Source organism: Carlito syrichta, unplaced genomic scaffold (assembly GCF_000164805.1).
Source record: "Carlito syrichta isolate Samal-C Ts95f unplaced genomic scaffold, Tarsius_syrichta-2.0.1 Scaffold304224, whole genome shotgun sequence".
NCBI classification, from domain to species: Eukaryota; Metazoa; Chordata; class Mammalia; order Primates; family Tarsiidae; genus Carlito; species Carlito syrichta.
The window spans coordinates 20,807-33,143 of NW_007248320.1; the positions used below are offsets into that span (position 1 = coordinate 20,807).

General features: G+C 40.9%; 1 protein-coding gene across 2 annotated transcripts in view; it reads left to right on the forward strand.

The window, feature by feature from the left end:
- Positions 1 to 2,438: 2,438 nt before the first annotated feature.
- Positions 2,439 to 12,337, forward strand: part of ERP44 (endoplasmic reticulum protein 44) — a 113,182-nt gene continuing 103,283 nt past the window's right edge. Inside the window, exon 1 of one of the 2 annotated variants that reach the window (XM_008059508.1) lies at positions 2,439 to 2,689. In XM_008059508.1, the coding sequence (XP_008057699.1) occupies positions 2,633 to 2,689 (57 nt within the window). In that variant the 5' untranslated portion in view covers positions 2,439 to 2,632. The remainder of the gene's footprint in view (positions 2,690 to 12,337) is intronic. The other variant, XM_021713108.1, reaches the window with a different exon arrangement.

The window sequence follows — 12,337 nt, forward strand, 5'->3', positions numbered from 1 at the left end:
CCTTGAACAATTATAATACTATAAGAAAGGGATTGGCAGTAGTGGGAAACTGTAGGGGGTGGGGCACACCTCATCAACAAGGGTACCTGCATAATGAACATTTGTATATCTAATCCTGAATTGTACCCCACATCTTTAAAATGAATTTAAAAAATAATAAGCAGTGTGCCCTCTGGGTTTCCATATAATATAAAAAATGAAAAGAATGAATTATATTCATTTATTCAACAAGCCAAGTGCCAACGATGTGCTAGGCATTGTTCTGCACTATAAGATCTGTCATTTTAGAATGTAAGTAATCAGAGTTTTAGGCATATCAGAATCACAAAAAGCTCTTTATATCCTTTGAAAAATACACTAAAAATTAAATTGCAGTTATTATGCATGTGTATATACGGGGGTGCCAAAAATATATATACACATTTTAAGTATGATGTTCACTCAAAAGATGGCATTAATCAAACGAATGCAAATGTCACCATGTGACAGGCAGGACAGTCAAAGAAAATGGGGGAAGCACGGTTGAGCAAACGTCATAGTATACATTGCTACTGTGATTCAGTTCAACTTCGAAAAGAATACATAGATAACATTTCTTAAAATGTGTATAGTTTTTTTGGGATGCCTATATGTGTGTGTGTGTATGTGTATGTGTGTATCATCCCATATTTCTTAGCACTTAGCATTAGTAGAGGGTATACAGTTGGTGCTCAGTAAATGTTTACTGAATGAAAGATCACAGGCCAAGTGCTAAGTCCAAAGGGTAAGCAGGATCAAAGTTTAATTGCTTAAAATAATAAGTTCATACCCATGAGTCTCTGCTCTTTAAAATTTTCCCATTTCAACTGTACTTGGGTTCTGTCAGAGGTGTAGGTGAGTGGTATAGAGATGAGTGCTGGGTAGGAGTCACAGGACCTAAGAAAGAGTACTAGCTTTGTCACTATCTAATTTTGCCAACCTAAGAAAGCCATCTTCTAGGGTTCTTTTTTAGCACTACTCATGTTTTGTGAATCTTTTTATTTATTTATTTTTTGAGGTAGAATCTCACGCTGTTGCCCAGGTTGGAGCGCAGTGGCACACTCACCGCCACCGCAGCATCGACCTGCTGGGCTCCGGGGATCCTTCTGCCTCAGTTTTCCAAGTTGCTAGAACTACAGGCACGCACTACCACGCCCGGCTTATTTTTGATTTATTGTAGAGACGAGGTCTCGCCAATTTGCCTGGGCTGGTCTCGAACCCGAGGGCTCAGGCAATCCACTTGCCTCGGCCTCCCAAAGTGCTGGGATTACAGGCTGAGTCACCGAGCCCGGCCTGAATCTTTTTAAAAATAGATGAAAACCACCTTGTTAAAGTGCACAAAATGCAAAGGTATCATCATCATTAACTGATTATAAAATAAACCGTGTAATAAATGCTCTCGTTATAACTGTACAAAACCAGTGGGGCTGCAGTCACACTCGAATGACGGGTAATTCTGATTAGGACTAATTCTGATTTTGTTCGGGAAGTTCTTAGGGAGTAAAGCCATTCCGGACAGCAGGAAAGCTGGAGCAAAGGCAGGGAGGGAGGAGAACCACAAAAGCGCAAAGTAAGTGCCTGCTGAGTACTTTAAGTAGAGATCGTGTGGGCGCTTGGACCTGGCTGAGTGTTTGTAGAAGATGCTGGAGAGCTACCAGGGGGCAGGTTAAGATCCTCGACTGCTTGGCTAAGGAGTTTCGTAATTATCCTGTAAGAGTCATCCGCGCATTAGCATCAATCACTCTTGCACTGAGCTTTCCAGTTTGCAATGTGCCTTACCATCCCTTATCTATCTACTCCTTACATGAGCCCTCAGAGACAATTAGAGATAAAGCAAAGGCTCATTCAACTGAGACCCTGAGAGGTGGCTCTGACTTTATAATGCAGGAATTAGAGCAAAAAGAAGAGGTAGCAGGCGAGGAGGACAATGAGGGAGGCTCAGGCCCCAGCCTAGGCCAAGAGAGCCTTGAGGCCGGCGGCAGGGGCCAAAGGCGGTGCAGACGGATCGATCCGAGCCTCCCCAGCCAGGCCCCCTCCTACTCACCCTCGCCTCCGCCAGGACTGACGTCCCGGGGGCGGCTCCAGGAGGCGCGACCCGGACCGGGCCGCTCCTCCTGCCAGGCCAGGACACTACACCCGGCGGGGTCAGATCCCGCCACGCTGAAGCTTGCGGAGCCCCTCAGAAGGCCGCCCGAGGCTCTCCACCGCACAGCCTTCTGGGAATTGTAGTTCCCGTCCTCTAGAAACACCCGCCTCCCCGCCCTTTCTATCCCACAGGGCCGCGCGCGTGGAGGACTCGGTGGACCTGGGCGGAGAGCCTAATGGGAAGGGGAGTTCTACATATCCGATCACGGACTCGGTGAGGACGGTGCAGGACTACATTTCCCGGCATGCTCCGAGGAGGGCAGGACCCGGAAGGGAGGGTGTACGAGGCCTCTCTGGAAGTTGTCCCGGGTGTTCGCTGTTGGAGCCCGGGTCGAGAGGACGAGGTGCAGCTGCCGGGAGGATCCTCCGCTGCCGCCGGCTCTCGGAGCCCAGCCCTTTCCCAACCCAGCCCAGCCCAGCCCAGTCCCAGCCGCCGACGCCTGTCCCTGCCGCGGACCCCAGCATTACCATGAATTCCGCTGTCTTCCTATCCCTACCCGACCTCAGATGCTCCCTGCTGCTCCTGGTGAGTGAGTGAGGGAATGACAGACCCTTCGACAGACGCACAAACGACCTCCCGCCCTCGCGAAGGGGGAACACTAATGTCTGTGCCCTTGCTTTCCCATCTTTTCTCCGGAGTCGAGGAGTGCACCCTCCCCCAACTGCTTTTGCTCTCACCATCCGTCTGTCCGCTTTCAGGCCCGGGGTCCCCGAGGCCTGAGAAACCACGGTTGGGGGTTGGGACCTGCGAACTGGAGAATTAGCTGAGGGAGAGGGATACTTGGGGGCAAGGGGTGGTCACGGCAGGGGAGCTTCTCCGTAACCCCGGAGTACGGGGGTTCTTGTAGTTTCGAGGGCTTGTGGACCTGATGGCAGCTTGAATCGGAAAGGACTAAGGATGGAGTTAGCGTTCTTTCCCACCCTCTCGGTTTGGGAAGGGTGTGAGGCCGACAGGTGCCGGGGTCGTGCAACTCTCACTCTAGATCCCTGAAACGGTGCCCAGTTTGGCAGAGCCCTCTGTTGTGGCTTGATGCGATTGGTTGGGAACCCGGAACTGGAGACTGGTTTGGTGTCCACTAAGGAATAAGGGCTTGAAGGGTGGAGGATGTGATTACCTGACAGCTCTCACTCAAGGCCTTCCCAAATCTTGGTACAGCCTATTCCCCCCAACCTCTTCACCTCCCCTGTTGAAACAGATTTCTTCTTCAGTGTGCCTGATTTGAGAATGACCAGGTCTTTTGCATAGATATGCACTCATCCCTTAACTGCCTCACCTCCTTAGTCTCATCTCATCTCATAAGAGAACATTTCCTCAGTCCGTTTTCCTCTAAGTACATCTTGAGCCTGCAGCCTAAGGGACCCAGGCTTCAGGTCAAATTGACACAAAAGTGAAGGACTGCATCCGTGTGGCAAAATGATGCACATTTCATTGGGCTGTTAGTATAATACAATATTTGAAAATACTTTAATTGTAGTGGATTTTTAGAAATCTAAATTTAAGATAAACATTATTAAGAACCACTTTCTTTACAATTTAAAATACAGAATTAAGTGACTCACAGGAGGCCGTATACTGGCAGAATTGGGATCTGGAACAGGTTTCTTGACTTGCAGTGCTTATTCCATCATATTACGCTACGTTTTTAATATTTGTGTTTGAAATAGTTCCGTCTCTCTCTCTCTCTCTCTCTCTCTCTCTTTTCTTTCCTCACTAGGACCTTTTCTGAAAAGGTACTATAAAAAATCTACATGGAATGTCAAAGTACTTTTGAAAACTAAAAGTTATGTATAAACGTGGTAGTATTAAATTATTAGCATGCCTTATTGCCACTTCTTATAAGTATACAACAGTGAACGACTTCTGTACAGAGGAAAATATTCTGTATAGTGCTGTTTCTTGGTGATTACATTATACTCATATATTTTTTTCTTTTCTTGAAGTGTTGGAATAATACTGGTTATTAGTGATCACTCTCTCTTTAAGCACACTAGATATTTATCTTTTCCTTATTCATAAAATGACTCGAATTATGAGTTGTGTGGTAGAAATTACGTTTAGGTTACTGAAAAGTGCAAAGGGCAAAAATCTTAAGACACTGGAAAGAAAAGTTGAGACACTATCCAGGAAAACGATTTCAGATGCACTTTCCTTAAATGGTATGTTTGGTTGTTAAGAAGAGAAAATAATTTGGAAATAACTCATGCTTTTTACAGAAAATCTACCAATCCTGTTATGTATATAAGAGTTTTTTCCAAATGGAATCTAGACTTAAGTGAAATCTAGTTAACATTTTGTATATTTATCTTTCTAAGCAAATGTAAAGGAATGAAAATCTAGGAGACATTTTGGAGAACACTTGTAAAGATGAGTGGGCTGAGAAAGAAAGCCTCAGAAAATGTTTAATAAACCAGAATTACAGGTCAAGCTACATTCAGTTTGAATACTGTGTTTGCCTAGGTTTTAAATAATCATGTATTAGTTAGCATATTTATAAAACATCTAATTGGTAATTCTGTCCTACTGATAGAAACTGCTTACTCAGTAACCCACCTGTCTAATAATTTGTCCTCTCTTTCCCAGTGTACTTTTTTACTTCTCCAATGCTCTCTCTCAGACCTCAAGTTTTATTCCCACATACAACCATAGAAAATGAAAGTTTCCACTTAGTTGAAGTCATCGTTTTTTCCTTATATTGCCTGCTTAAAAAGCCATATAATCTCTTACTATAATAATTTTCTTTAGGTACTTTATACCTCTGCCCTAAAGACCTAGACCTTTTCAAACTTAGCAGTGTTCATAACTAAGTCTAATTTTCATAAGCTGAAACATAATCCTAAACTTCTGGGGTAAGTAGCTATCTTTTCCCTGATCTCAAAAACATTTTGGAACAAACCACTCTATGCCTAAAAAGCCTTTCTGGATGGGTAACTAAACACAAAAGTTCAATGTGATGACTTTTTTCGTATATATGTTTAAAAGTCCTTTTCTGCCTATCTTTCCAACTGAGATGGGTTTATTGAGGATTAAAAGTAATCATTTCTGCCAGGTATAATGGCTCATGCCTGTAATCCCAGCACTTTGGATTTGGGAGGCCAAGGCTGGAGGATTGCATGAGTCCAGGAGCTCAAGACCAACCTGGGCAACATCATGAGACTTTGTCTCTACCATAAACAAACAAACAAATAAATAGCTGGATGTGGTGGCATGTGTCTATAGTACTAGCCACTCAGGAGGCTGAGGCTGAGACAGGAGGATCTCTTGAGGCCAGGAGTTCAAGTCTGCAGTGAAGTGGGATCGTGCCACTGCACTCTAACCAGGGCAGCTGAGTTTTAAAAAAGTGATTATTTCTCCTTTAGAGTAATTATTTCCTAGCGTTGTTCTTTCTGCTGTGGGTATGTACAAGAGTTTTGAAAAGGTGAGATAAGAGAGAAATAAGACTAAATTGGAATTAAGTTGTCTTATATACCCTTAGTTATCTCTTGTGTTCAGAGATTTGTAACTCTGTACTCCAGTTGTTTTACTGATGTTTTCTCGTTATACTCTTCATAGTTATGTTTATAGACCATAGGTTGTTACTAGCCCTACTTGCCCTGTGCGTGAACACTTAAGAATTTTGTTCTAGTCGGGCTCGGTGGCTCAGCCTGTAATCCCATGCCTTTGGGAGGCTGAGGTGAGTGAATTGCCTGAGCCCACGGGTCGAGACCCGCCTGGGCAGCGAGACCTCATCTCTACAATAAATCAAAAAATCAGCCGGGCATGGTAGCGCATGCCTGTAATTCCGGCTACTCGGAAGGCTGAGGCGGAAGGATCGCCGGAGCCCAGCAGGTCGAGGCTGCGGTGGCCGCTCGGCCACTGCACTCCAGTCTGGACGACAGAGTGAGACTCCAACTCAAAAAAAAAAAAAAAAGAATTTTGTTCTTGATTTGTTCAATATGTATCGAAATCCAAGAAAAGTTTGCTTGGTTTAGGAAGCTGGAGAGCTAAGTTAATATTTATTGAAAAATAAGTACTGTAGAATTCAGAGAGGACAGTTTTAGCCATTAATGTTAATAATATATGCAGATTCTTCAAGAAGAGTACTTTTGGAGGCATGTAGTTCAATTGATAACTAGGTACATTATTTATCTTGTTGATATAACGTTCCCCAGATCAGTGGTTTAAAAAACCTGGTTGCTCATTAGGATCATCTGTGGCAGTTTTAGTAAAACGATGTTTGAGTCCTATCTCAGATCAGTTATATCTGAGTCCTGGAAATTAGTTTTCTAAAATATTTCCCTGGTGATTTTTTTTTCTTAGTATGTCTCTCTAAAGGATAAGACTTAAACAAAAAGCAGAATACCATTATCATATCTAGAAAAATTAACAGAAATTTCTTCATATCATTAAATATCGAATCGTGTTTATATTTTCCTGAGTGTTCCTTTAAAAAAAAAAAAATTAACAGATTGCTCAAAAACTTTATAAAGTCCATGTATCCCAATTGGTTCATTTGTCGCTTCTAATACTTTTTTGAGCCTCTACGTTCCCTCTCCATCTCATCTTTTTTCCTTGTAATTTACTTAAGAAGCTAGATCCTCTTTCCTGTAGAATTTTTCATATTCTAGATAATGCTGATTGCATCCTTATGGTGTGGTTTTAGAATTCTTTGTTTTTTGTGATTCTTATAAATTTGTAATTTCATTTATATGGTCTTAACCACCAGCTCAGAATATATTGTTAGGTTCATTTAATTCCATTTATCTTTCAATTTTTAGTTTTAAACATTTATCTTTTATAATTATGTAAAATTTACTGCCTTCAAAGCCAAATCAATAAAGCAAACTATAGTTGGGTAAGTCTAATTTCTAGCTGTCTCTTCTCCATCTTATCTCCCTCCTAATATAGGAAAACATAAAAAAGTTTTTTTTAGACCTTCCTTTAAAAAATCTACAAGCTATTTGTATTTATGTATGCATATATTTGTTTTCCTTCCCCTTTGACTAAACTGTGGCATATTACTCACATTTTCTCCACCTTTTCTTTAAACTTAAAAATTTATTCTAGAGGTAGGGATATAAATACTTTTTATTTCTTTTTAACTGCATATGCCTCACTGGGTAGATTCCAATTCACTGTCATTACCATTCTTTTACCATTACAAATGTTCTGCAAGCATTAGCTTGTATATACATGATATTGATAGTGTACTTTTTTTTTTTTTTTTTTGAGTTGTAGTCTCACTCTGTCGCCCAGACTGGAGGGCAGTGTCTGCTCCCGGCCACCGCAGCCTCGACCTGCTGGGCTCCGGCGATCCTTCTGCCTCAGCCTTCCAAGTAGCCGGAATTACAGGCATGCGCTACCACGCCCGGCGGATTTTTTTATTTATTGTAGAGATGAGGTCTCGCTGCCCAGGCGGGTCTCGAATCCGTGGGCTCAGGCAATCCACTCATCTCAGCCTCCCAAAGGCGCGGGATTACAGGCAGAGCCACCGAGTGTACTTTTAAGATAAATTTCTGTAAGTGGTATTGCTAGGGCAAAAGGTAAATGTGTATATAATTTTGTAGATGTTGCTAATATGTTCACAATTATTCTATATAGGGGCTGTGTCATTGTGTGATCTCCCAACGCTATTACTCTGTAAAAAGTTTCCATGTAGCCTTGTTAACAAGGTATGATGTTAAATGACTGGATATATTTGTCAGTCTGTTAGGTGAAAAATGATAGCTCAATGTATTTTAATTTGCACTTCTTTAATGGAAGTGACCCCCCCCCCCCCACTATGGGAGCTTTTCTGTCCTCTTAATAAATCCTCCTTTCAAAAAAAAAAAAAACTGTGGTCAAGCTTTCTTATTAGTAAATGCCATTTGCGTTTCTTTTTGTGTGAACAATCTTCATGTCTCTAGCTTATTTTTCTATAGAATTTTTGGTCTACTATTTCTAGATACTACAGACATAGACACACAGTTCTGAACTCTTTATGTCCTTAGTTGATTCTATGACAGGGTAGAGAGGCACTGCAATATACTACCCTTTGTGAATTCAGTCATGTGTCTGATAGTTTAAAGTTTGTGAAAGCTTTGGAGAAGATGTGTAATTGCCATAGTTATTGAAAACCTTTTCTAAACTGCATACCTTAATTTTTAATAGCTTTATAGTTGCTCAACCTTTAAATGCACTGTACTTTATTTTATTAAGACATTTGGTGTTGGTTAGTCCTGTTTTTCAGTTATAAAAAGTGTACAAAAGATATACCTACAATGATGTTCACTGAAAATGCCTAATATATTCTCAGAATTCTTTTCTAGAATTATATTTTTGGGGTCATATGGTATGTCCTATATTTAGGATTTCTGATAGATTGTACTAAATTGCCCTACTGAAAAGCTGTACCAATGTATATTCTACTAGCAGTGGGTGAATATACCCACTTCCTCACAGTTTCATCAATAGTGGGTGTTTTTGTAATCTGTGCCAATTGTAGTACCAAAAATGGTGTCTCAGTTTAAATTTATATTTCTTTGATGACAACCAAAGTTGAATATATTTTTCATATTTATTGATAATTTATACTTCTGTGTGTGTTTGTTACTTATTCATGTTGTCACTTTTTAAAAAAAATTGGTTATTCTTCCAGTAATTTAGATTACATGTACTTACGGGATATAGTTTAAGAACAAAGTGAATTGGGCACGGTGGCTCACATCTATAATCCTGGCACTTTGGGAGGCAGAGGTGGGAGAATTGCCTGAGTCCAGGGGTTTGAAACTAGCCTAGGCAACTTGGTGAGACCTTACCTCAACAATAAATCAAAAAATTAGCCAGGCGTGGAACCACACCTGTGGTTCCAGTTACTTGCAAGGCTGAGACAGAAGGGTCACCTGAGCCCAGCAGGTCAAGGTTGCAGTGGCTATGAGTATGCCATTGCACTCCAGCCTGGGTGACAGAGTGAGACTCCCACTCAAAACAAACAAACAAACAAACAAACAAAAAGAACAATGAAAGGTATTACTCCTTTGTCTGTTCATTCGCGTTCATTCAAGAGATAGCATAGTGCAAAGAATAGATGTCAGAATATTTATCTACCTATACATATATAAGTTCTAACTCTTCTATTAACAGTGTAACCTTACATAAATTACCCCACTAAATTTCTTAGTGTACGAGGTACATTGGATTTGGTGATTCAGTGATTCTTTATGTAGTCTATCTTGTTTTCAGAATGGATATTCCTCAAACTTGTCCTAATTATAGACTTATTGTTTGAATGGATAGTTCCTTAAAAAATCTGCAAGCTTTTAAACAAGTTGCAGGTCTGGTTTAGCTATGTAAGAAATAGCATGCTTTGATCACAACTTTTCTGATATAGATTATTGCTTGCTGTGCCCTATTTCTTCTAACCAAGGAAGTGATTAAAAACAGTTTGATTTTTCACATTTAGTAATCTTTAGCCCACCTTTGATTCCATAGAGAGGAACCATCTATGGCCCAAGCTTCAGGAACTTAATCTCTGTCATTGGTTTTTTTCCCCTTCTGCCTGTTATTTGAAAGCCTGCTTGCAATCTGCTATGAAGGAGAAAAAGATAATTGAGATGCACATCATTCCTTGAAGAAATTAATAATTCAGAAGAGGAGAGAAAATGTATATGTACATAATTAGAATACCAAAAGGAAAATCATGGATGCCTCAGGTATTTGCAGAAGTGGGTTATAGATCCTGCCACTCGGAAGTGTGGTTGTGAGCCTAGGTGTCATAATCCCTGAGAGCTTCTTTCAAATAGCCTCACCTCAGGCCTACTGAACGAGAACCTGCACTTTGATAACTTATGCCCAGGTGACTGACTGATATGCACATAAAAGTTTGAAAAGTACTGCTGTGGAAGTTTGGAAGAAACAAATTATTTTTCAGTGGAAGAATTGTAGATATCACCTTGGAGAAAGGTTAATTTGAGTATTACCTTGAAGGGTTAAATGGATGCGTTAATTTTCAGTCCTGAATGAATGAAGAAAGAGCTGTGCCTTTCAATAGCTTAATAATCTTTTACATGAATTGAATATCTGTTTTATTTTGCTTTTATGTTTTTAAGAAGTCTTGCTTTCAGGTCTGCTGACATGACCAGATGTCAGAATTGGCCCTAAAGAAGCTGGCAAGCCCTTTGGCCAGCTTCTGTTAGAAAAGTTGGGAGACTGAGGTGAGTGGATTGCCTGAGCCCGCGGGTTCGAGACCCGCCTGGGCAACTTGGTGAGACTTCATCTCTACAATAAATAAAAAAATCAGCCAGGCATGGTAGCGCGAGCCTGTAATTCTGGCTACTCAGAAGGCTGAGGCGGAAGGATCGCCGGAGCCCAGTGGGTCGAGGCTGCAGTGGCTAGGAGCGGCCACTGCACTCCAGTCTGAGCAACAGAGTGAGACTCCAACTCAAAAAAAAAAAAAAGTTCATTATCTACTCAGCAAAAATAAAAATTATGGTCTTTAGTGAATTCTCACTACCATTCAGCCCATTCAAGAGGGGAGAGGAAAACAATGCCACTTTGGAGCCATCTCTTCTCTACTGCCATGGGTCTTAAAATAAAATTCTAACTGCTTTGGGAATTCTTGATGTTACTATGTCTAGATCTCTGAGATTCTAGAAAGCAAAGCAATGAAAAGAAGAAGAAAACCATCTTAGAAAAACATTATAGTAGTATTTGAGCTAAAGAAAACTGTAGGCTGAATAGTGGAGTGCTAATGCTTTTTTCTTTTTTTTTTTTTGAGTTGGAGTCTCACTGTCTTCCAGACTGGAGTACAGTGGACGCTCCCGGCCACCGCAGCCTCGACCTGCTGAGCTCCAGCTATCCTTCCGCCTCAGCCTTCCAAGTAGCTGGAACTACAGGCATGCGCTACCACGCCCGGCTAGTTTTTTGATTTATTGTAGAGATGAGGTCTCGCCAAGTTGCCCAGGCGGGTCTCGAACCCGCGGGCTCAGGCAGTCCACTCACCTCAGTCTCCCAAAGCACGAGATTACAGACCGAGCCACCAAGCCTGGCTGCTGATGCTTTTTTCATTTCATCGCTAAGATTATTATAGTCAGATAGTGGGACCTCTGGTAACTGGATTTAAGAAATTATGGAAAAAAGGTCTTTAGGAATCAGAAGTGTTTTTGACGGGGAGGGGGCAGTGACGGGAGACTTGCCACAAATGGCAAGTGGCTACTGTATTTCCCAGAAAGTGGTTAGTGCTGATTTAAAGCTTTGCTCCTGCTACCCATTTCTGAAACCAAGACACAGGTGAGCTAAATAATGAGGAAAATGCCTTCGAGAGTGTTTCTAAGCTTGTGAGGAACATATATCTTTCCTTTCAAGGGGCAGCAAGAAACTTGGACAATGTTGGTAAGTTTATCAATGACACAGATTTGGCTTTTGGTTGCCTGATAGCAAATTTAGGGAAGCACCAAGATTGATAGTGGAATTAGAAAGTAAGAGTTTGAATGTTAGTACTGATTCCTCCAATAGCTCACAAGGTCACTAAGGACAAGTCACTTTCTTTCTTGTGGGCTTGAGTAGTATTGAATAGACTGCTTCTTCTAACTCTGATGGAATGTGACTCACTTTGGGAGCTGAGGGCCTGCACTTTGTGGTAAAATCTCTTTTGAGGACTACATCTTTAAATAATACTTTAGGAGAAATTTTACTAAATAAGAACACACCTACATTTTAGTTAGTAAAATTACCTGTAAAGCAATGCCTGTTGATATGTTTTGTTTGCTTCAGTTATCAAAAGGATACCCTTGCCAGGAGCTTAATCTTCTATTTTGATAAATTCATAAGTTAATGTGTATCTCTTTCTGCCTGCTTGAAAATGGCCAAAAATTTTATGAGTTCTTGAAGACAGACTAGTATTTAATGCATTTAAACTGATTAATGAAAAATCAGTTTTCTAACTGATTCAAGCAAACTCCAAAATGAGGATATAGTATCACTTAGTGATAGAGTACAAATCATTAATATATATATATCTACAAAATAAAATGGCAAGCAGAGTTAAAATTGCTTGTTCCTTTGGACAAGATACACATATTTACATGCCTGCTGTTTAGCTATTTTGTTGTATTTGAAGTTTTGGAAAATATAGGGGGAAATGCCACCTTTTAAAAATTACTAACACATCATTGAAATCTTTCTCTTTGCTTACAGAACAGCTTTAAGTGTGCATGTAAG